At 52.6% G+C, this 25897-nt stretch overlaps 1 protein-coding gene across 2 annotated transcripts; it reads right to left on the reverse strand.

Annotated features, from left to right (window-relative positions):
- Positions 1 to 5372: 5372 nt before the first annotated feature.
- Positions 5373 to 23293, reverse strand: LOC139044299 (serine/threonine-protein phosphatase 2A regulatory subunit B'' subunit beta-like). Of its 2 annotated transcripts, none has more exons than XM_070503729.1 (2): positions 20982 to 23293; positions 5373 to 7567 (listed from the first exon to the last, which is right to left on the reverse strand). In XM_070503729.1, exons 1-2 carry the CDS (start codon positions 21327 to 21329, stop codon positions 7454 to 7456), a joined length of 462 nt encoding a protein of 153 aa, XP_070359830.1. In that variant the 5' UTR covers positions 21330 to 23293; the 3' UTR covers positions 5373 to 7453. The 2 variants fall into 2 exon arrangements, with proteins under 2 accessions (XP_070359830.1, XP_070359829.1); XM_070503728.1 differs by having other exon boundaries at positions 5408 to 7573; positions 20982 to 23261.
- Between the last annotated feature and the right edge of the window lie 2604 nt (positions 23294 to 25897).

Here is a 25897-nt window from a genome sequence, read left to right on the forward strand (position 1 = left end):
GTCATCAAAATAGTTTGGGAGTTATTCACATATGACATCCTTTATGTAGATTTTTAACATAAAATAACAATGAACAATTTTACCATAGAATTCATTTGAATACAAAATTGGACAATGACAGTCTAATTTTATGTCACCAGTCCAAGTCGTTGTCAATTTGTTTGAAGCTTTTATGCATTAATTTGTAAATTTAATATGGTTAGCATTAATCTGATAAACTTGTGCTTCATTTATTAACAGATACACGGATCTACGCCAGAAATTCAACATCTGACCATACTTGAGGAGTGTGGATGGGAGAAAGCCAGCAATACGAGCAAAGATGTGTTTCAGGTAAATTTGTGGATTTCTAATATAGACTTTTACTTTAATGAATTTAAGCTTTAGAAACATTTAGCTTCAGGTTTTTCATTTCACAAAACGTGTCATCTATTACAATGTCCTGATTGTCTTGAAAGAGTGAGGAAAGGTCAACACAAAATTCAGGATGGTTATTTCTGGCGGGGGAGGTGGGGCTGAGATTGGATTTGGTCCTCCTGAGAGCTTCTGAGTTGCTAAGTAACGGTATGTACCAGTGTGTTTTATTCTTAAAACTGTACTATACATTGTTTTGCAGTAATAATAGCAGTAGTACATAATTTATATAATGTGCCAACTATGCTTCCCAGGCCCTCACACACATTGACTCAGTTAATCCTCACAACAGTCCTGTGAGGTGGGTGCCGTTATCCCCGGGTGGGGAATCTGAGGCCAGGAAGACTCGAGCACGTGCCCAGGGTGGAGCTGGGTTTCCTCATTCCCAGAACCCATGTTCTTAACCCACAGGTTATGCCATCTCTGCTTTCTATACTCTTGTGCGTGATATATTTCAAAATGAAAGAACATTTTAAGTAGAAAAGAGGAACAATGACTCTTAGACTCTCTCTCTTCTTCCCAAATTTTATCATGTAAAATTTCCTATTTTCTCTGTAAAATTGGCTTTGTTGACATGATAGATTCCATTCTTATCTATTAGTACTAATTTTTTTCCCAAAATATTTTAACTCCAAGCTTTTGGTTCAGAATTGCTACTTCTCAAGCCAGCTTGGAGCCCTGCCACTTTTTCTTTTAGATTTTAGAAAAATGCCTCTGGTTGTAAAATCAGGTTTCTAAACTGGTACTTTATTATGCTGTGTAATCCAAATAAAAACTCTGTTTTGAATTCTGTCTTAGGAGTTTAAGATGTTAGAGTATTAAAGGATTATTGTAGGATTGTTTTACTAATGAAGTCTCCTTATTTTACTAATGAAGTAATGTCTTAGTAAGACGTTAGTAATGTCTTACTAATGACAAAGGCCCTGAGGACAGTGACGAGATTGATTGAATGAATTTCAAGTCTGTTAAACAGGAAGGATGCTGGGACATTTGGACCTGCCGTGCGATTTCTTATCGGGTGTTTAGTCTGGGGGACATAACACCATCAGTGACGCAGATAACGGCTGTGTCAAGACAGCATTATGTCGGAGCCTTGTAATTCTGCCCCTTACCACCAGTGTTTCTCTCCTACATTATTTTATAGGCCACCGTTAAGACTACTGAACAGTTAAAATCAAACTAATCTTTTATCTGTACTTTGGAACCATTCCCCCAGATCTCTTAGTCATTGACCTCTCATCCCATCACTTAGCCTTGTTCTCTCTTTTCCATCAGTTTTTAGACATGTTGAAGGGTCCTATCTTTGTTTACATTAAACGACAACCACAACTAACTCCTTGAGGGCAGGAAACTTTGTCCTTTACCTTTGACCCCCAGCATGTTTAGCACATACTAGGAACTTGATAAGCATAAGATGGATGTGTGAAATATTTTAGGCATGCTTTATTCATTTTTCTTATAAGATGGTAATGAGTTGCTTTAGTAAATGTCATAATTTCTCTTTTGTAGGAAAAAGTTGTCTCGGGTATAGCGAGTGAACCAAAACATGATGATGCTGGGATCGCAGATGGGGGTCGCCTCGCTGCTGTGAAGAAGGCAATGAGAGAGAGGATGCAGCCGGGAGAGCGTGCTGAGGCCGTGGGCTCTGCGGTGCCAAAGGAGTTGATCATAAAGCGTTTGACACTGGATCTTTTAGAATTGAAAGTCCCGTTAAATCATTCTCAGGTTAGTTTTTCTGTTGAGACTACTTAAGAAACGTACTTGGGTTGGATGGGAGCTTGTACAGGAGGTGAAAAAGTTTTCACAGGAAGCAATATAAGCTGTCTGTGATTTCTGGAAAATAGACCACATCCTCACCACCAAACACTTGCAGATTTTGTTTGATGGATGTGGATTAGATTACCTGAAGTGACATATCTCCTAAGTTGCTTTTCTGTGTTTTCTAAGTGACTTCACTTCCATTATTAGCCCCTAACCCCAAGGTCCTGGGAGGAAGGTCCCAGGTCCCAAGAGGGAAGGGCGATGAGCATGAGGAGTGAGGTGATTTCCTTCAGGTTGGTGCCAGGCTGGATGAGAATTTCAGCAGGAAAGGAAGCTTAGGGCACCAAACCATCACACTTCTCTGGCTGTTCTTAAAAAATGACGCTTAGGGAAGGTGGGTTTGGTTTTATTTTTCATTTGTATCAAACTTTTGCCCAGATCCTTTTTGAAACCACAAGGCCAATCCACAGACAGAAAGGGGACTCATGGTTGCCAGGGGCTGGGCGTGGGGAATGGGGAGTGACTGCTACAGAACCCGGGATTCCCTTGTAGGGGGATGTGAATGTTCGGGAACCAGACAGTGGTAATGGTTGTGCAACACTGTCTATGAAATAAAGGCCCCTGAATTGTACATCTTAAAATGGTTAAAATGCTGGTGGAACTTTATGTGAATTTTACCACCATAAAAAAGAATGAAAGTATCTGCAGTATGATTTAGTTTATGTACAATTCTAGAAATCCCTAATCAATAGTGACCACAGGGAGCCTGGGGCTGGGGGCGGGAGGGATGAGAATGAAGCAGAGTTTAGGGGCCAGTGGAGACGCTCATCATGCTGACTGTGCTGACGGCTTGACAGGCCCACTGGAACTCACCAAACTGTCCACAGCAGACACCCACTGCTTCTCGCCCAGCAACCGTGCCCGGAGGAAAGCCGCCAAAGAAGTAGAAAAGCTACACAGGTTTCAGCTCGTGGGGTCACTTTCATGCTCCCACACGAACATGCAAAGCGAGGGCCACCTCGCCAATGGGGAGTGATCGCCACCCATAATGTTCAGAGAGAACACACCCAAGCATAGAACAGCGTGCTACTTCTCATCCAAGAAAGGGAAGAAATTAAATATGTGTGTACATACACAGATGTATATTTGTAGGTATTTGCTCATATTAAAAAATAAAGGATAAGCCAAATTTATGAAAACTGTTACTTATGGGGGAGGAAGAGAGCAGAGTTGAACAGACAGGGGTAGACTCTGGACTTATGGGAATATATCTGGTTTGTGAGTTTTGACCTTGGAACCATGTACGTTTTTACATACTTATAAAACAAAATTTAAAAACATACTTTAAAAAGGCGATCTCTAACAGAAGAGAAGGGGACACTTCCGATCTTCCTCTTGGACCAGTGTTACCCTAATACCAAAACCAGACACAGGAATCACAGGAAAACTGCCAGCCAGTATCTCTTCTGGATACGGACACAAAAACCATCCACAGAATACCAGCCAGTGAAATCCAGCCACGCAGAAAAAGGACCACACACGATGGCCAAGTGGGATTTGCTCCAGAACGCAAGGTTGGTTTAACATTGGAAAAACCAACTCACGTAATGCACCTCATCCATAGAATAAAGAACCAAACCACACGGGCCTCTCAACAGACACAGGAAAAGCATCCGACCAAGCTAACATCTTTTCTTGATAAAAACGCTGACCAAACCAGGAATGGAAAGGAAGGTCCCCAACCCGATAAAGGGTATCTGTGAAAACCCACGCTCACAGCATGCTTAGCGGTGAAGGACTGGATGCTTTTCCCAAGGGCAGGATCAAGAACCTCCACTCTCGGACATCAACACCACACCACGCTACAGGTTCTTCCCAGAGCAGTCGGGCGCGACGAGGAAATAACAGATCCACACCGGGAAGGAAGAAGCGAAACTATTTCTAGCCGCAGGTAACATGATCATGTACACACAAAATCCTAAGGAATACGCTAAAACACTATTAGAACGAATAAATGAGTTCAGAGGACTGCAGGATACAAGATCAGTACACAGGAATTAATTGCATTTTTATACACTTGCAATGAACAAGCTGAAAATAAAATTCAGAGAAGCATTCCAGTTATAATAGCATCAAAAAGAATAAAATGCTTCAGAACAAATTTAACAGAAGATGTGCAAAACTTATACTTGAAAACTACAAAACATCTTCGAAAGAAACTAAGACCTAAATGAGTGGAAGACGTCCTATGTACACGGATGAGAAGACAGTAGTAAGACGGCCATACTCCCCACACCGATCTACAGAGTCAACGCGAGCCCAGCAGAACCCCAGCTGGCGTCTCTGCAGAAACTGACAAGCTGACCCTAAAATCCATAAGGAGTTGCAAGGGTCCACGGAGAGCCAAAACAAGCTTGAGAAGGGACTCACACGTCCCATTTCAAAACCGACTACAAAGCAGCAGTAATCAAGACAGGGTGGAACTGGCATAAAGACACAAGGACAGGTCAAGGGCTAGAATCAGAATCCAGTACTAAACCCTCATATTTATGGGGAACTGATTTTCAACAAGGGGGCCAGGGCCGCTGGACGGGGAAAGAATGGTCTCTTCAGCCTTGGTGCTGAGACAACTGGATTTCCAGACGTAAAAAATGGAGTTTGACCGCTGCATCACTATATTCAAAAATTAACTCAAAATGGATCAAAGACCTAGACGTAAAGGCCGAAACTAGAAACTCTCAGGAAAAAACAAAAGCAAATCTTCATGACCTTGCATCTGGCAATGATTTCTTGGATATGACGGCAAAAGTACGGGCAACAAATGAAAAAACAGATAAAGTGAACTTTATCAAACAAACAAAAACTTTTTGGCATCATGGAAGACTATCAAAAACTGAAAAAAGGGGTCAGCCTGGTGGTACAGTAGTTAAGTTTGCACACTCTGCTTCAGTGGCCCAGTGTTGGTGGGTTCAGATCCTGGGCACAGACTTACACACCGCTCAACAAGCCATGCTGTTGCAGCAGCCCACATCCAAAATAGAGGAAGACTGGCACAGATGTTAGCTCAGGTCCAGTCTTCCTCAGCAAAAAAGAAAAGGTTAAAAAAGACTCAGGTCAATTCTCAGTTTTTCAGGTGCTGAGTACATATAATTAAAAAAAAAAAAACAACTCAGAGAATGGGAAAAAATGCACACCAAGTATTGGATAAGGGACTTGAATCTAGAATATATGAAGAACTCTTACAATTGGACAATAAAGTGACAATCCAGTTAAAGAACGGGCACAGGATCTAAACAAACATTTCTACAAAGAAGATGCACAAATAGCCAATAAGCAGATGAAAAGCTGCTCAACATGACAGTCTTCAGGGAAATGCGAGTCAAAACCACCAGGAGACACTTCGTGCCCCCTAGGACACGCTGTCTACAATCAGCAAGACACAAGTGCTGGCGAGGGTGTGAGAGATCGGAACCCTCCTACGCTGCCGGTGGGAATGCAAAATGGGGCAGCTGCTTTGGGAAATGGTCTTGTGGCTCCTCAAAGCGTTAAACATGGTGTCGCCATGTGTCCCAGCAATTCCACTCCTAGGTGTGTATATCTGAGAGAACCCTACACCTGCACACCAAGACTCGCACACGCGTGTTCCAGCAGCCCTGTGCACCACAGCCCAAAGGTGGGCCAACCCAGACGTCCATCAGTTGATGAATGGATAAATGCACAACGGGACGCTGAAAGGACGTGCCACTGACACACGCCCCAATACAGACGAACCTTGAAAACACAGGCTCACTTGTATTTTTGCTTTATTTTGCAATAAAGCACTTCCTTTATTGCTCCTCGCTTTACCGCGCTTTGCTTTATTGCGTTTTTCACCAGATGCTCCACCAGCAAAGAGAAGATGACTTGCTGAAGGCTCAGGTGCTGGTTAGCATTTTTTAGCAATATGGTATTTTTTAATTAGGGTATGCACTTTTCTTTAGTCATAATGCTATCACCCACTTAGACTACAGCATAGCATAAACCTAACTTTTATCTGCACTCGGAAACCAAACAATTCGTGTGACTTGCTTTATGGTGACATTCACTTTGTTGTGGGGGCCTGGAGCCGAGCCCCCAGTGTCGCCCGGGTCTGGCTGTGTGCTGAGGGAAAGAAGGCAGACACAAAAAGCCACACATGGTATGGATCTGTTTACATAAGATGTCCAGGATACTCGAACCTACAGAGACAGGAAGTGGATTAGTTGGGGGTGGGGGAGGGGGGATGACAGCTAAAGGGTACAGGGTTTCTTTTAGGGGGTGACAAAAATGTCCTCCAGTTGACTACGATGATGGCTGCACAACTCCGGGCATACACTGCATTGTGCTGAGTTGTACGTTTTAAATGGGTGAACTGTGGTCCGAGAGTTATATCTCAATAAAGCAGTTCCAACAAGAAAAGAGGACAAGCCCTAAAAACTGCAAGCAAAAGGAAGCACGTGAACCATTCAGCAGGTGGAACAGAACCTGCTCACAACACACATGGACGGAGGGTCAGCATCCAGAATAGGAAGAGACATTCCAGAGGGGAGGGTGGGGATGAAGAAAGAGAGAGAAAGCACCCCGGAAGCACAGGGGCAAAGGGGAAGCACAAGCACCCCAATGCGGCCTGAAGGCGGAGCTCAGGAGCACAGCCCAAGGCAGCCCGATCCATGGGGGAGCGGGACGCGTCAACGCCAGCACCCAGGAGGGGCCGTGCCAGCCGCCGGCTACACGGGAGCCTTCCCACGCGGCTGAGGCGATGTGGGAAACCACGATTGTGCTCGTCTACATGTGTCTACACATGTCAACATGGATGGCCTGGAGACATGCCACCGAATTTCAAAACCAAATGGTGAGACAATGCACGGGGGATCATGTGTTAGGCTAAGTTCAAAATCGACATGTTGCTGCGCATGGACTGTGGGTCCACTAGCACCCACCCTACACAGGGAGAGACAGGGGGCAGGAGGGCGCAGAGGAAGGGCCAGGCTGGACCTCAGGGGATCAGTTGCTTAAAAAATGCAAAGGTGAACGCTGCTCCATCTGGGAGGGCAACAACGCACAGGCATGTCTGTCTTCAATATTTGGCACAACCGTTAATACAGAGTCTCCACTGTGTTTCAGATCCTGAAAACAGAACACAAGCACCAACCCGTGAACGTGGTGCTGCCCAGAGGCAGCACGCAGGGCACCCACCTTGGCCACCTTGCCCATGTCCTCCATGGTGGCTCTCTCGTGCGGAAACTGGGCGAAGGTCCGCTCAATCTTGGCGATGACGGCATCGACGTTCACTGTCCCCTGCGGACGGCCTCGGGGGGAAGTAGAAGGTGGGGATGCTCTGGCTGCTGGCTGGTGGCAGGGGCTCCTCCTTTGTCTGGACCTGAGAAATGAGACAGGTGGTGAGGACTTGGGAACAGGAAACATCGTCCTCACATGAACCCGTAACAGACAGGGGCGGCACCGTTCTCAAAGTGAGCGCACGGGGCCACGGAACCCCAATGTGCACAGAACGCCAGACAATCCTGGGGGCCAACTCCAGCCATGAGGCCACCCGCATCCGAAAGGTCACACACCACAAGAGAGCGTCACATACCACTGATCCACACTGCTGAGCCTCCCCCAGCCCTGCCTCAGTGTGACCCCGCAACAGTGACAGCTGACGGCCCAGGCTGCCAGGGAGGCTGGCACAGGTCCTTGTGGGGAGCCTGCCCCGCAGTCCTCCTGGGGTCAGGGTCCTCCAGGCGGGCCGTCAATGGCGCTCGCTCACAGCCAGGACAGGTGTGGCCTCTCTTTGGGGCCCACACCTGCAGTCGCTGGTTCCCACGTGTGCCTCCCGGAGAATGGGACGTACGTCTGTCACCTGACCTGGGATGGCCCTCCGGGAAAGGATCTGGCCCTGCAGCCTCTTTCTCGCCAGAAGGCAGAACGGCAGCTGAGCCACCCCAAGTGAAGCCAGCACCTTCAGCAGCAACTACTTCGGAGAAGTTTGACCTCCTGACATGCTTTCCAAGACACAGTGGTGTCGGGACGTGCCCTCGGGGATTCAGGGAGCTGACCTGCTGTGGGGCTGTCGTTACAGGCGGAAGGGGGGACTCTGTATATAAAACACGGTTGTTTAAAATGCCCCCAAGCAGAAAGAGCTGTTCAGTGGACCCGGTTAAGGAATGACTGCCGAAAGTTGGCCCCAGGCCGGGTCTGCAGCACCGAGGGGGGAGAGGCTCTGAATCTCCTCTGAGGCCGAGCCCATGAGGCTCGCTGTTCCCACTACGGTGGGCACGGTCGCCCAGCAGGACTCAGCAGCATCTCCCTGCTGACTCAGGAGAGGCCTTCTGGGGCCAGAAACAGCTCCTGGGAGCCGGGTCGTAGACGGCCGCCGAGGACCAGGCACCCGGTCGGCCTCGACGGGCAGTGACGGGGAGGCACAGTCTGGCCCATGGACGCATCTCCGGTCTACACCCTACATTCTCTAGGGCTGGGGACACGAGGCCACAGTCTCAGGAGGCAGGAACAGCCCAGCGTCCTACTGGGGAAGGACTGGACTGAGCAGCAAAAACCCAATGCCTGAGGCCACGGGGGCTGATGGGGCCGGGAGTGGGCAGATGGTCAGGAGAGTGCACTGTGAGGGTCCCCAACTCAACAAGGTCTGGGGAACCCAATGCACACGGGACACCACGGGACCACATAGGACCTGCAGACCCTGAGCGTGCAGGAGACACACACACAACACAGCAGGCCGAGGAAACACCACAGAGGGTTCAGGGCCGGCCCAGTGACCGGGCACATCGTGGTTCTTACCCAGAGGAATGGCACCGCCAGCAGGCCCGAACGTCCAGGTGGGGGGTCCCCTCCATGCACCACGGGGCACTCACATGTCAGCCACCCTCCCCAAGGCCGAGTGACAGAGCACAGCTCATGCAGCCACCGCCTCATGCCACAGGGACCAGGGGCTGGAACACCAGACACCAACAGCACTACCAATTTGCCACCAGGATACACAGTCAACACGGCTCCCCACTGAAACCTGCGGGTGTCCTACACATCTCGTCCTGCAACGGGGGCCTCTTCACCACCCAGCTGCAGCCTCTGGGACCGGCTAGTGTCCTCCTCAGTCCATCAGTCCATCTCAGGGACGGCCCATGTTCTCTCAGTCACGTCTCGGGATGGCCCCACGTCCCCCTCACTCATGTCTTGGGATGGCCCCCCACGTCCCCTCAGTCACGTCTCAGGATGGCCCCACGTCCCCCTCAGTCACGTCTCGGGACGGCCCTGCATCCCCTCAGTCACGTCTCAGAACGGCCCTGCATCCCCTCACTCACGTCCCGGGACGGTCCCTCGTCCCCCTCACTCACGTCTCGGGAGGGGCCCATGTCCCCCTCAGTCATGTCTCAGGGTGGCCCCGCATCCCCTCAGTCACGTCTCAGCATGGCCCCATGTCCCCTTCAGTCACATCTCGGGACGGCCTCGCGTCCCCTCAGTCATGTCCCGGGACGCCCTGTGTCACCTGTCTGTTTTCCCTCCAGCACTAGGAGGAGGAGTCACTTGTAAACGCTTTCTGTCCTGCCCCACTGACGTGACCCACAGACGACAGCAACACGTCCAGAGGTGTTGCTGTCCTGAGTCTGCTGTACTGGGGGGCTATGGGGAGAGCCTGCAGACGCACGACAATGAGCCCTGTGATCACAACAGGGCAAATAAAACAGTCAGGGGTTTGACGCAGGGTCACCTCAGTGCTGAGAGCCGAGAGGCAGATGTGGACGGCACGGTGATCAGAAAGGAGAGGCTGCAAAGGGCGGCCCTGAGGTTCCGGCACCTATTGCAGGCCGGCTGTGCTGAGCGAGGTGGATCTGCCATGGACGGTGGGAAGCACGAGGACCACACTGTGGACTAAGCCTCAGAGCAGAGCAAAGGCTGGACGATGACCTCGGGCCCACCCTTCACGAGACTCGGCCCGAGTCAGCACCCAGGGACACAGGCTGATCCCCCTCCTCCCAGCCCGGGATGTCCTGTTCCACGGGGATTGGGTTACAGTGTCAGAATCACTGAGTCCTGATGTGACAGCCCTGCACAGCAGCACTGAGCCAAAACCACACCCACCGTGGCCCAGGGACAGGCGGGAGGGGAAGCCACACCCAGAGCTGCCTCCTTGGAAGGAGAGGGTTCGGTTCAACAGATCTGCTGGGGGTGCCCACGATTCGCTTTGAGGAAGATAACTTTTCCCCTCGATTTCTGGAACAAAGACTGAGGGCCATTTTTCATTTTTTTAATTTTTTGTGAGGAAGACTGTTACTGAGCTAACATCTGTCCCAATCGTCTACTACTTCATATGAAGGAGGCCGCCTCAGCGTGACTTGACGAGCGGTGCTAGGTCTGCGCCTGGGATCCGAACCCGCGAACCCCAGGCCACCGAAGCGGAGCCTGTAAACTTAACTGCTGTGCCCCCGGGGCAGGCCCCTGAGTGCCTGTTTCCTTGCCTTGTGGCGGTGGTTCCGTTTTCCCGTCTTTCTCTTTTCTTCTCTCCCGCGAGGCGGAATGAATTGCGAGCCCAATGCCCTGAGCTGTCGGCCACAGTCGCTGCCCTTGTACCTTTGTGCAATACGGTGTTGGTGTTTCCTGAGCACCGACCACATCTTCCCATGAGCCATCTCACTCAACTGCCGCGTTCAGGACAATCTGTGACTGACGTGCCACCAGCATCCTGTATTCACGGTGGGAAAACTGAGGCACAAGGAGTCTGGCGCTCCAGGCAGAGGGCAGGGCACCTACACTGTGGGGTGGCTGCCCCTGGGCTGGTTCTGGAGCCGTTGTCAACCATGTGCCTTCTCCCCAGTCCATGGCTGGGCTGACACAGACCCCTGGGCTGCTAAGTCACAGGGACGTCGTTCGCTGCTGGTCAGCGCTAGGAGGCCGCGCACCTGGTCACCTGGGAAAGGACAAGGAAGAGGGATGACAGCGCTGCTACGCCTCCATGCAGACACACTGCTCGGCCTCTCGCCTACGACCAGGTGTGATTCCTGAAAACGAGGTTGCTGTCACCGTGTCAGCCGGCTTCTGCCAGACCCGTTACACAGTTAATACTCAGGCCGGTCCTGAGAAATGGACTTTGACAAAATGGACAGAACGTGACAAAGAACTTAAATCAAATCTTCCTGCGGCTGTCAGTGCACAGCAATCCACCACGAGGCTCACCCTCGCCCCCCTGGCTGGCCCGAGCGTCCCCATGGGTGCCCTCCTCCCCCTGGATGGCCACAGGCACACTCCAGCTGGCGACGGCGTGATGCTGACTCCACCACACGAAGCCCTGAAAGCAGCGGGGTGGGCTCACTGGGGCGTCCTGGACATGTGGTGTCAGGCCCTGTGTCGCTCACGCCCACTATCTGTGCCCCCCTCCTGTGGAGACATAGGGACATTTCCTGCCCAAGGGCTGCCAAGCGACAGCTCTGGAACCTCGCTGGACACTCACGAGGAAGTCTGTCTTCATCTGCACAAGTCACGCGTGGCGACCAGACCTCCTCATGAATCCGCAGTCTACGCAGATGCGAATCCAGGCTGGGATCCGCGAGCAAGGCTTTGCCCTGGGGTCCTGGCGGCTCTGCCTGGGGAAGTAACGTGGCCTTTGTGCCCTGGTGACCTCGCGGTGACCCGGCCGCCACCACACGTGAGGGGAGGGCGGGAGGCCAGCATGCCCCTTTGTGGAGCAGCAGCAGCAGCAGCGAGTGCTCGTGGCTCCTGTCCTAGGCGTGAGGATACATGCGAGCACCTCCTGAGGGGGCTTTGGGGGCCTGGTGTCCCTGGTGCTGGTGTCTGCACACACCACAGTCCTAAAGGTGGGCGGTCCCCACCACGGGCTAGGCGCCTGTCCTGCGTTGTTTAAAGGTGAGCGAGTGCAAGAAGCTTACAAAGGCCCCAATCTGAATGGGAGCACAGGGAGGCAGCCGGCACGGCCTCAGCACCGCAAGAGTGTGGCTCGTCCACGTGCTCCTGCGGGAGGAGCTCCGGGGGCCACCACCATCTCCGACACCGCATTCCCTCCTGCCCCGTCAGCAGAGGGCGCTGTCAAACTGAGGTTCCGCCGTCTGGGGGAACTAAGACACCACACAGGCATCATGCTCCACCCCCACCATACTCTGAACCAGGTGGAGCATCTCCTCATTTGTCTAAAAGGCAAGGACACCATCTTCCCTGCCCCTTCTCTACTCCACGCTGTGCCGTCATTTCTGTTCCTCCTCTGACCATTCCCAGGGCGGCACGTGTCTTCGGCTTTGTGAGTTTTGTCCTCCGTCCCCAGGCCCCACGTCTTTTTATTTACTTTGTGACGTCTGTCACCACACGGGAGTTTTTAGATCACGTTTGTAGTCGGCTTCATTCTCTCGTTGGTCTAACAGATGGTCCAAGGCAGCACTGGGAGCTACTTTATGACATCTGAGCACGTGCCCTGTGCTCACGAACTCAGAACGACCGGCACCACGGGGACAACGTCTGAGGTCTGTACAGTGGCCCATCGACCCTCCCATGGCCCTGCTGGGCGGGGAGGCCTCGGACAACAGGAGAGGCCAGAGGTATAGAGAAGGACATGGGGGGCCAGTTCCAAGGAGGATGGACACCGGGCCCCCGTGATGCAGGCTCGGCCGCAGTCCGAGAGGGAGAAGCTGATGGGCCACCCGGGCAGAGGGGCCAGCCTGGGCCAAGGGCACGGGGAGCCCCAGGTCCTGTGTGGGCCTCGCAAGGGGCAGAAACCACGCGTCAGGAGCAAGTTCACCAAACCTCTGTGGGTGGAGACGCGCCAACGTGTCTTCCGAAGCTGCAAAGACTGAGCACTCTAGGAGGCAGTATTCACACTGCAGGGGATGAACCACATCTGACGGTTTCTACCCGCTTCCTGAGCACATGGCGCAGAGATTCCCACGACAGCGATGGCACCGGCTCAGTCACCTGTTCCTCCTTCTCCATCCCCCACCGTCTGCTGGTCCGCTTGTCTCCAGGGGCAGGAACAGGAAGGGGATGGGGCCCAACAGCCAAATGGGCCTCCCAGTCAGGACTGGCGGGGAAGGGCCTGCTGGTCGCGATGGAGACACACACACAGACGCACACACACGCATGAGGCCTCCACGCCCAGGGCTGCCACGCGAGGGCCTGTCTCTGCCTCAGCTCGTGTGTCTGTTCCTGGGGGTGGACACACAGCTCGCTGATCTCCAGGAACCCCTCGCCTCGTGCGGCAGCCCGGGTCCTTCTGACCCTGGAACACAGCAGAGCTCCTGTCTTCCTCTGCTCCGGGCCCTGAGGCCTGGCCCCGAGGACACACGCATAGCTCCATGAGACATGACCTTCTGGACAGCGGCACAGGACGAGCAGAGTGGGACACGAGCGAGCTTACTGCCTGGGGAGCTTGACCATGGTGGAGGGAGGACGCCCACATGGGCTGCGCAGTGAGAGACGGCCCCTGTGGTCAGAGCCATGCGGACGGGGGGAATTTGGGGGGAATTTGGCAGATGGAGGGAGGGAGGAAGGGAGACAGCTACAAACTTAGGGGCAAAGACACAACCACAGGTCTTTGGTGCTCTTGACAGCGCCCTGCAGACACCCCGCATGGCCACACTGGCTGCTGCCAGCAGGAGGGCTTCCCTTGAGGGTGCCACACGTCCCTTCCACCAACACGCTGGTACAGGAGGACGGTCCCCTGGGTCAGGAGTTTGAGAACCACTGCACCACAGCTCCCTGGGGCACAGCGGGTGTGTGGAGGCGCTAATGACTGCCCCTGTCACTGCCCACCTCAGGGCCTTTGTGCCTACTGTTCCCAGGCGCCCCACAAACACTGCCTTACCTCATCTAAGACCATGATCAGATCCCACCTGCCACTAGCATGTCATCAATAGACAACACAACACCCCCCGCCTGAGCCCACTCCCACCTGCCGTCCCCTCACACCAACCATCACCCCAGGTCACAAGGTCATCCCTGACACACCACACATCCCACCCCACCTGCCGCCCCCTCATAGTAACCGTTACCCCAGGTCACAAGGTCATCCCTGACAGGACAAACATCCCACCCTACCTGCTGCCCCTTCACAGGAGCCATCACCCCAGGTCACAAGGTCATCCTACACACCACACATCCCACCTCACCTGCAGCCCCCTCATAGGAACAATCACCCCAGGTCACGAGGTCATCCCTGACAGAACACACATCCCACCCCACCTGCCGCCCCTTCACAGGAACCTCACCCCAGGTCACAAGGTCATCCCTGACAGAACACACATCCCACCCCACCTGCCGCCCCCTCATAGTAACCGTTACCCCAGGTCACGAGGTCATCCCTGACAGAACACTCATCCCACCCCACCTGCTGCCCCCTCACAGGAACCATCATCCCAGGTTACAAGGTCATCCCTGACAGAACACACATCCCACCCCATCTGCTGCCCCCTCACAGGAACCATCACCCCGGGTCACAAGGTCATCCCTGACAGAACACACATCCCACCCCATCTGCTGCCCCCTCACAGAATACATCACCGCAGGTCACAAGGTCATCCCTGACAGAACACACATCCCACCCCACCTGCCGCCCCTTCACAGGTACTGTCATCCCAGTCAGGCTCTGTAGGCTTTTCTGTCATCCCAACTAGAAGGTGCAGCTACCCTCCAGTGCCTGGCACAGAGCAGGCCCCCAGCAATATGCAGTGATGGAACGCACATCCCAAAGAGCTCCCCTGAAAGGAAAACACCTTTCGCTGTGTTCGGAAAGCTGCTACCTCAGAGAACTTGGCCACATGACTCTGTTTCCCTCTGTCCACAGTGAGTCTCTCCCAGCCTGGAACCTTCCATGTCTCTCACACTCATGGGGAAGCAAGCGTCTCCCACCAACTCACTCCCTGAGGCACAGCGCAACACTGGATGACCCAGTTCTGGTGCTGGACTTGCAGGATCGACTCAGGGAGAAGTAAATGCTAACATGTGTGCTCTTTCTGCGGCCCTGTCAAGACCCAGGTACCCGGACCAGCCCTTCTGAGGAAGGCAGCTGGAAATGCTGGGGAGAGCACTTGACAAACATCTTCCTGAGTGCCTCACGGACTGGCAAGAGAGGAAGGACTCTCAGGGCACGGACGCTGGGAAGGGGCACCCAGCGAGGCCAGGAGAGGCTGGACAGGCGCTGCCTTCAGGGAGTGCACTCAAGGGGGTGAAGTGACCGTCACCTCACAGTGTTGCAGAGCTCGGGGACAGGAGGCAACATCCAGCATCCTCGACGGAGGCTGCCCCCTGAGCGGGATCCTGGGGGCTGCCCCTGCAGTGAGAAGAATGAAGTGGAAATAAATCCCCACCAACCTCTGACCCCAGGAAGGAAAGGACAATCATAGGCCTGAAAGCTGGTGCTGCATCAAGGGGCTGTGGGCAGGGGTGGTGGCGAAGCTCCCTAGAGCTCACAGCAGACTCCCAGTCAAGTGTGCAAACCAAATGTACATCCTGTGCCTGGTCCCCAAACCCTCCAGCCGACGACATCAGGCTGCCACAGATCAGCAGTGCCCGGAAGCAGCAAGATGTGCTGAGGTGAACCATCCTCAACTCGGGACTCAGAAAACGCCCCAAGTTCCAAGGAAAGTGAGGCGTTCATGATCAAAATGCACAAACACACATGAAAGGAAGGCACCATGGGGGAGAGCCGGCAAGCAGGGAGCAGCTGGGCTGGCGAAGACTCCGGACTCTGACGTTGTTGAGAATGAGAGCCGACACGCTTCATATATCAAGACAGGGAGAGGCTTGAAGATGCAAGAGTGAGGAGACTTAAGACAGCCCCAAATAAAACGTCCAGAAGAACAGGAAACACACTTGCTTTCTGGGTTGGAGAGCAGAGCAGCACAGCTGGGAGGGACTCGTGCCCCGGGAGGGAGGAGACGCAGGTGCTGAGCCTGCAGCTGCAGAGCTGGAGACACATCCTGAGACCCGAGGCCCAAGGAACCCCAAGCAGGAGTCCTTGGAGCGACCCACACTGCACACCGGACGACGAGACTGGACAACATCCAAGACAGCGGCAGATCCTCAGAACCTGCCACAAGGAGACGGAACGGAACAGAAAAGGGGACCGTCTCCAAAGGAGCGACCCAGGAGCCCTGCAGCCAGCTTCTCGACAGAAATGCAGGGGCCAGAGCTGGAGGAGAGCGGCTGCCCTTTCGCCCAAACGCCACCTCCCGGGAGGTGTCTGCCACACAAAACCAACATGGAGACAGTTTGAGACCAAAACGGAAGAAAAGCAAAAGCGAGCCGGCCACTGTCAGCAGACGCTGGTCCAGGATGTGCGGGGGACCGTGCGTCAGGCAGAAGCCAAGTGCTCCTGACGCAGGTCGGAGATGCAGGAAAGGGGCGTATGGGGGGCAAATCTCAACACGCTGACTGTGTGAATCATCATAAGGCGGCGATTTTATTTCTTTTTAAAAACCCTCCGAAGGCAACAACAGCAGTATAAAATGAATGGGGTCATGGAATGGAAGTGTCTGAGAGTTTTGTTTTTTTTTGTTGAAGAAGATTAGCCCTGAGCATCTGCCGATCCTCCTCTTTTTGCTGAGGAAGACTGGGCCTGAGCTAACATCCGTGCCCATCTTCCTCTACTTTATATGTGGGACGCCTACCACAGCATGGCTTGCCAAGTGGTGCCATGTCTGCACCTGGGATCCGAACTGGTGAACCCCGGGCCGCTGAAGCAGAACATGCTCACTTAACTGCTGCGCCACTGGGCCAGCCCCCATCTGAGTGTTTTGAGCTGGAAGGCAAAGGTATTAATTTTTCACCTGGAAAAATCCAGTAGTGGCCATTTCTAGGATGAGCAGTCAGCTAGGAGCAAGGGAATACTCCAAAGTAGGAGAGGAAAAGAGAAAGAGGAGGCAAGAATGGACAGGACGAAAATAAACCAAGATGGACGAACAGTCATAACACGTGGAAACAGACAAACGGCACAGTTAAAAGATGAAGATCAGAAGGAAAAAGAGAATCGTGTCTATTCACAAGAGACACACATAAGACGTAAGGGTGCAGAGGGTGAACATCTTCTCAAAAGACGGAAAAGGGTAGAGGGGCCGTGGGGTGGCTGGACTGATGTGCACACAAGAGGTGGAGGTGTGGACAGTACTAGAGAGAGACAGGGACCGCGTCAGGGCAGGCGACCAGGGGAAACGACATGCCTCAGAGCTGGCCAATGCCGGCCCCAGGAGCCCCACACGGACACGGCAGACGCTGCAGGGAAAAGCAGAGGTCCAGCCCCCAGGGAGGCCGGGCCCAGCTCCCCGGAGCGATGACGGAGCTGACGGGACAACGAGAAACAAACAGCCTGCTGCAGACACGGGAGATTTACAAGTTTAATCTCCGGGACAGAAATAGATGCGGCCCCAGCACAGCTGCAGCTCTCACATTCTTTTCCAACACACAGGACGCCGTTGGGGGCTGGCCACCTCCTGGGCCGCAAAACAGGTCTCAGCAGGTCCTGCAGGGACCGTGGGGCGCATTCCCCGACCTCCAGGGGACGCGGCCAGATGACTGGAATGAACAAAAGTGGCAAAAACACACACGTGTGTGTGTGAAAGGAGAGTCCTAAAGTACGGCTCAGGCCTCTTAAAAAATGACAACCAGCCGACCAAGGGGCATTCGGGTCCCCAAGCCTCTTGCCTGGGCTCCCACCCGCCCCGCCCCACGAAGGCCCCCTGCAGCCCCGATCAAGGGGCACGGCCTCACGGAGAGCTACTTCTGTAGAGGGCCCCAGCCGCCTGCTCCCTGACTCGACCCCACTCCTGGGACCTCAGACTCGCCCATGGGCCTCCCAGAACACACAGTGGGGCGGAGCGGTGCCCCCACGACCAAAATCCAAGCCCTGGGATAAAGCAAAGGCATCTCTTCTCCCGCAGAAGGGTGTGGGGGAGCCCAGCAGAAATCCGTCCAGCTGTGTCTCTGGGGTCACACCTCCCAACACCAGCCTCGGACGGTCAGGTCCCAGAGGGGTCAGACGGCACATGCTGGGACATCAGATGGGTCCCTCCGACTCCAACGGGCCAGGACAGGGCACAGGTGGCAGAATGAGAGCAGGCCAGGCAGGGACGCTGGGCCGGAGCGGCCAAGCCCAGCAGCGTCCTGGGCGGCCCCGTCTGAGACCGGATGCAGCAGCAAGGCCGGGACGGGGCCCTGGACGGGGCCAGGGAGCTCAGGGGGACAGCCTGTGGATTCCAGGTGAGCCCAGGCCCCAAAGATGCTGCACCCAACAGGAGGCCCCTGTGGGCCGCGAGCTTTCTCCTCGGCTCCCGTGGACCCTCCACCCCAGCTGGCAGGAGGTGCGCCAACTAAACGCGTGAACGACACTCCACGCTGACAGATGGGAGCCAGAGGTCAAAGTTTAACACAGGGGAGCCAAAGACAACAACGGGGGAGCCAGGCCCTGCACACGGGTTCGTGCGAAGGATCTCCCTCCAGCACAGGAGGGGCCGGGCTCACTGTGGAGGCTGCTGGGCCAGCCGCGTTCACAGGAGGGAGCAGAGCTGTGTTCCCAACACTGACACAGACGGGGGAGCCCGGCTGAGCGGGGTCCCCGGCCTGGACACTGTCAGCCTGGCTCTGCACCTGCCCCACAGGACGGGCTCCCAAGGGGGCGTGTGTGCGGCTCTGGAGTGGCCTGTGAGGGGAACCTGCATCCACAGCCGAGTGGACAGAGGGGCCGCTTCCAGCTGCCAGGGTCCTGGGAATGTGGATCAAAGGGGGTATTCATGACCCTTCCTGCAGGGTACTGTGACCCCACCCAGACTAGGACCCCAGACTGTGGCCCACTTGCCATCTGGGACAGGCAGAGCTGGGAGGCCACGCTGTCACCCCAGGGAGGGGAGGTCAGCTCAGAGTCCAGGACTGTCCCCAGGGGGTGGCCACACTGGGGTCTGGAATGACGCTCAGCGGGGTCTGTGTGCCCTGAAGGACCCTGCAGGGAGGCTGGACAGCGTGTCCGGGCCCACAGCAAGGTGACAGAGTGGAGGAGCAGAGGCGCCCGTCAACTGTGCCTGAGCCTGTTTGTGGAGAGTGGGTGATGGGACCCCCGGGGTACAGGACGCTCAGGACCCCTTCCAGCGGGGTGAGCCGAGCATGTCCTGGGCCTGAGAGAGCCTGCAGTGACCACCGGGAGTTGGCGCTGCTCGGCGCCCAGAAGGCCCGAGAATCCCTGGGCAGGGTGGGCGGGTGGACATGGGAGGCGGGAGCAGGGATGGCTCCACTGTGGACGGCACAGCCGTGCCCCAGGGTCCTCTGCTCCGGGCCAGGGGGGCCCACTGAGCGGGTGGCGTGGCCGTCAGGCTGAAGCACCACCTCCCTCCCTCCACCCCCAGCCTCTCCCTCTACCCCCAGCCTCTCCCAAAGATGTTGGCTGACCCCCCCAAGGCTGTGTCCCGAATCCGCCCTCCAACATCTTGGGATGAAAGGAGCCAGGAGAACTCTCCTTCTGCTCCTCCCACAACCCCCATGAGAAAGACCCACTGGTCCACCGCCTGCAGCCCAGGGAGCACTCACGTTACGCAATGCACATCGTCACGGCTGAGAAGCAAGGTTGAGACATGTTTTCTGTGACAAGAAACAACTTCCCATGAAATGAATTCATAAAGTTTGATTCCCAAAAAGTGATTTTCATTTGATAAGCAGCAGCCCTAAAGCAATGCAGACTTTCCTGCATGGGCTCTGTGGGGAGCCGGGCCCCCAGGCACGACCATCCTGGGCGAGGCTGGAGGGATTTCCGGGTCTCCCACACAGCCCAGTGGACCATCAGGAGAAACCCTAACTGCCCCACATCTGTTTTCCTATCGTCAAAGCAGGACCCGCGTGGGGCAGATTCCACTCCTGGGTCTCCAAATGCAGGCACTTTCCTTAAAATCTAGGGACAGACTCACACCTTCCCCAGCTGCAGACAAAACTTCAGAAGTTGGAAGACACAAGACAGGAAAAATTCCCAAGCTGTGTAAAAGCTGAGATATGATCCCAGAAAAACTCCCATTAAAATATCAGCAGAAGGCAGGTCTTTTTTTCCCCCAGATGGCCCGGTCTGATTGGATGTCATTTTTTTTGGCCACAACAGGACGTTAAGTCCTGGCCTAGAGAAAAAGTGCGGGTGTCTAACTGCAAGAGGTGAGGCGTTCAGGAGCAGGAGCCCCGGCCCCAAGCCCTGTGGCCCTGCCCCCAGCACCGGCCCAGAGCTGAGGCGAGGACAAGATATGCCACGGAGACCCCTCGAGTCACAGACAGACTCTGGGGATCACGGGCTGTCTGATGCTTCCAAACGACTGGGTCCCTCAAACTAACTCGTAACACGTCCAAGGTGTAGACACAGCAGGTCTTACTCCTCCGAGCACACACAACCATGGAGAGGGTGTCTACACGCCAACTACTCACTATCAGCACCGAGCCATCCACTTGCCCGGCCCATGTGTGCAGATCCCCACAGCCCAGTAAACACCATGTGGCCGAGAAGGCCAGGCGTCCCACAGGGCCGTGTCATCATGGAGATGGCCGTGACCATGGGCCAGGCTTCCCACCGGGACCACAGGGTCAGGTCCCCACCCGAGCCAGAACCTGTCCACGCGCTGGGGGCTTGCATCCTGGCCACACCGCGGCACCTGCCGCCAAAACTCCAGCAACGGGCGAGCTCTTAGGAGCTCTCCCAGCGACTTCACGCGGGACCCACGCTCCCTGCACGGGTGGGTGCGAGCAGCCCCCGCCCCCCCCACACCAGGGAGGGACTCGGGAGGGACCCGGGTGGGCCGGGGGGGTGACATGCGGCAGACCTGGACCTGCTGGAAGGCCTTGAGCCTCTTCTTGAAGCGGGAGGGCAGCACGAAGTCGCAGCCGCGGGCCAGTGAGGCCAGCTCCTGCCTCAGGCTGGGGTCCTGGCACAGCGACGGCTCGTGGAGCCGCATGTCGGCTCGCGTGGGCCGCCAGGGCCCGGGCCAGGCACCTCGCTCTGGCTCTTGCTCTCGGGGCTGGGCCTGGCTGGGGCCGCTGGGCTCGGGGCGGCAGCTGCGCCCGGCAGGACGGTTGGGGTGGCTGGGCTCAGCGCACTCCGTGCGTCGCTGGCCAGGCGCTGTGGGGGCCGGCCCAGGCGGCGCGCGTTCCACAGGCTGAGGAGGGCACATGGCTGGAGGAGGGGTGGCAGGCCACCCCTCCCGCGGGCGGGCGGGCCGGCGGCTGTGCAGGTGGGAGGGGACAGCTGGCGCGCCCTGACGGAGCAGCTCTCTGCGAGGCTGCTGAGGGTGCGGGAGGCCTTGCAGGGGGCGGTGTCTGCAGGGACCCCGGCTGTGGCTCAGTGTGGACGCACAGGGCACAAACAGGTCAGCAAGGACAGCCGATCTGGGGCAGATCTGGGGCCGCCTGCCAGCGCTCGCACAGCGGGGAGGTGGCGCTCTCCCCAGAAGCAAAGCCTGCCTGCCCGCCCACGACTAAAGGGGACCTGCCACAGGCTCCTCGCGGAGGAGCGGGTTCTACGCTGAGGCCCCAGCCTGGGACCCAGATGCAGCCAAGCAGCTGTTCCCTCCCTGAAAACGCACTGGGAACAAAGGGGTCTGCCCGCCCCAGCTTCCCCTGCTCGTTAGAGGCTGAGAAAACATACTGAAGCTGCAGAGGACACCGGAAAGTTTTCTCTTCAAAAATCGGGTGAGGGGGTGAGTATTCTGGCTTCTGTAGTCTTGGTGCCGGTTCCACACGACAAAACGTAGAATGTCAGGACAGGGCAGAAAGTACCACAACATACAAGGTAACAATATGGAACGACAGTGTGGAACGTCACGACAAAGTACCAAGTAACCAGAACGTCCAAAATAACGACAGTGCACAAAGTACCAACAGGGCAGAACGTAACCACAACGCAGGATGTAGCGCTAACGCACACCATAAGGTAGGAGCCAGTCACATAAACGTCAACAGGGCAGCAGACAGCAGGTGCACTGAGGATGCGGCCAGCGGACACACGGACACCCGGCACCTCCGCCCGCTCCCGCAGGAAGGACCAAGGCTGCAGTGGGGGCCGAGTCGCCTGGGCCCACGCAACTCAACAACAAAACATCAAACAACCCAATCAAAAAATGGGCTGGAGACATGAACAGACATTTCTCCAAAGAAGATATACTGATGGCCAATAGGCACAGGAACAGATGCTTATCATCGCTGATCATCAGGGAAATGCAAATCAAAACTACACTAACATATCACCTTACACCCGTTAGAATGACAAAAATATCTAAAACTAATACTAACAAATGTTGGAGAGGTTGTGGAGAAAAAGGAACCCTCATACACTGCTGGTGGGAAGGCAAACTGGTGCAGCCACTATGGAAAACAGTATGGAGATTCCTCAAAAAATTAAAAATAGAACTACCATACGATCCAGCCATCCCACTACTGGGTATTTATCCAAAGAGCTTGAAGTCAGCAATCCCAAAAGTCCTATGCACCCCAATGTTTATTGCAGCACTATTTACAATAGCCAAGATGTGGAAGCAACCTAAGTGCCCAGCAACAGATGAATGGATAAAGAAGATGTGGTACATATATACAATGGAATACTACTCAGCTGTAAAACAGAACAAAATCATTCCATTTGCAATAACATGGATGGACCTTGAGGGAATTATGTTAAGTGAAATAAGCCAGCAAGAGAAGGATAATCTGTGTATGACCCCACTCATATGAGGAATTTAAAATTATGGACTAAGAACAGTTTAGCGGATACCAGGGGAAAGGTGGGGTGGGGGGTGGGCACAAAGGGTGAAGTGGTGCACCTACAACACGACTGACAAACATTAATGTACAACTGAAATTTCACAAGATTGTAACCTATCATTAACTCCATAAAAAAGTGTTAAATGTATATCTTTTTTTACTTATCAAATACTTAAGGGAAAAAAAGACTACCCATTGTAGGACAACTTACTCTGAAGTAGACACTCTCACATATGGACAGTGGTAATAAAAGGATTTAGAAAACAACTTGGCAATAAGCCTTTGATCTCTTGAGTAATTCTGCTTCTTTTTATCTATACAAAGAAAATAATTCTTAATAAATAACTTTACTCACAAAAGATACTGATCTATGAGTTATTTACAACAGCGAAAACACTGTAAATAATTAAAATGTATAATAATGGCTAAATAAACAGGTATGCATAAAAGTCATACAATATCATACCATCCATTAAAAATAATTCAAAAAAGTTCAATTATAATATGGAAAATAGTTCACACTACAATGCTAACCAAAAATAGCAGGCTATAAGTTGTAGACAAAATATGATCACAACTATGTTTAAAAGCACATGAGGTAAGCCCTGTGGGATAGTGGTTAAGTTCACGTGCTCCACTTTAGCGGCCCGGGGTTCATGGGTTCAGATCCCAGTCTCAGACCTACACACCACTTATCAAGCCATGCTGTGGCGGTGTTCCACATACAAAATAGAGGAAGACTGGCACAGACGTTAGCTCAGCAACAATCTTCCTCAAGCAAAAAGAAGATAAGCAACAGATGTTAACTCAGGGCCAATCTTCCTCAACAAAAAAAAATACAATAGGGGGCCAGCCTGGTGGCATAGTGTCGTTAAGTTGGCAGCAGCCTGGGGTTCACAGGTTCAGATCCTGAGCACAGACCTAGCACCACTGTCAAACCACGCTGTGGCGGCATCTCACATAAAATAGACGAAGATTGACACAGATGTTAGCTCAGCAACAATCTTCCTCAAGCAAAAAGAGGAAGATTGGCAACAGATGTTAGCTAGGGCCAATCTTGCTCACACACACCAAAAAAAAAAGGAAATAAAATAAAATAAAATAAAACTATTACAGTAAAATACTGTCAGAAATATTAATAGTAGGTGTTATCTAGATGATAATATTATAGGTGATCTTTTTCTACCTTTTCATATTATAAATTTATCGCTTTTATGCTGTAAAAGTTCTGTTTTCTTTTTTAATTCATGTAATTTTCTTTTATAGTTCATAAATGAAGATTGGAGATGTATGAGGTAAACTAAACTTAAAAGTTGAAAACTTAATTTTCCTAAGATTTTGCAAGGTAATCCACTCCCATTCAAGAAATTACTCATATGTGCATGTGTTTTTAGTTTTAAAATTATAGTATCTATTTACAATGCATTATAAAATATACAGCTCATTTATTTGTTAGTATCCATAATAACTTCAGTTATAAATCAAACAGTATTTGATAGTTAGCTTTTCACACCTCCTTTATTTACAAGTTTACTCCTTGCTTTAGTGTTAGAAATCTTATGTCCTTATTCAAGTAAAATTATAAGAAATTCTATCAAAATCTTCCAAGTATTAATTACATAAGCATATAAAATAAAGTCTAATTGTCTATAAACTTTTTATGCCTTGATTTTAGTCGCAAATGTGATACAGGCCCATACAGGTTTCCACTACGCTGCTGAATACTTAACCACTGCTTCCGGTTGTTAGGGTAAATGGTGGAATTTTTCTCAGTGGGTCCACGTGTCTTGGGTTTCCTTACAAAAACTTACCAAATTTTAACATGTGCATTTTATGCACACTGACCTGATTTAAACCTCATGAGAACTTTATTACAGGAACCTGAGGCTCAGAAAGGCACTTATTTGCTGAATGCAATAAGGGAGTTAAATAATTTGCACTTACAGCTACTAAGTGGAAAATTAGGAATTCTATCTCCAACCAAAGCCTACGCTATACTGCACCCCTTAGGGGAACTCCAGGCACAGTGACAAATATAATTTAATGAATAGAAAAAGTAGTTACCCTAAAAGATAATCCTCAAAAAACTCAAAATCTGAAGTACAGTTTCTACTGAATGTGTATCGCTTTTGCACCATTGTAAAGTCAAAAAATCGTTAAGTTGAACCACCATTAAGTTGGGAACCGTCTGTACTTAAAAGGACTATGGACAAACTAAGACGTCCATGAAAGTGCTTTCAGTTACTAGAGCATACTTTTCCAAAGTTTTTCATCTTTGTTCATTGCTATCTTTATTGTTTTATATACGCTCATTGATTTAATTTACTTTTTTAATAAGACACTTTATGGACACATGAAATTACCCGAGTTCTCTGGCTTTACTGCTCATGCTTAAGCCACTGTGCTTACCACACTATTTTCACTTGGACATAGCAGCAACTAAAGATAAATCACTAACAATAAGAAAAGTAAATCATTTTAAAATCAATTCCTAAAACTTCCAACTAAAACTGGAACCGATCCTCACAAAGACCAAGACTTGACAGGCGTTACAAAAGTATTTCAAACAAAGGACAGTACGAAAACTAAAGCCACAGACAGCTATGGCATTTCACATAGGACCATTTAAAAAAAAAACAAAAAACACTAACCAGTCAGCTACAGCCCATAAGGAGCTTATAAGTCCTCACTCCTATGCTCACAACAAGAAAAAAGATAAAGGAAACTGTAAATCAATAACATCTTAGAAAACTGAGGTCACAGGGCAAATCACCACTGAAAACACTGGAGACAGGCAGATACAGAGAATCACAGCTTATCTGGAGTGGGAACACTTCAACAGTAACTGACAAACTGTAGGAGACCAAGTATGGATCAGCCTGAGAGTTAAAATATCTTGGGGTCCCAGTTTTGGGGGGGGGGCCCACACTTTCCTGGGTTTTACGTCCAGGAACCCTAGGAGGTTTTCAGGTTTTCACAATGAAGA

Source organism: Equus asinus, unplaced genomic scaffold (assembly GCF_041296235.1).
Source record: "Equus asinus isolate D_3611 breed Donkey unplaced genomic scaffold, EquAss-T2T_v2 contig_796, whole genome shotgun sequence".
In the NCBI taxonomy this organism is placed as follows: Eukaryota; Metazoa; Chordata; class Mammalia; order Perissodactyla; family Equidae; genus Equus; species Equus asinus.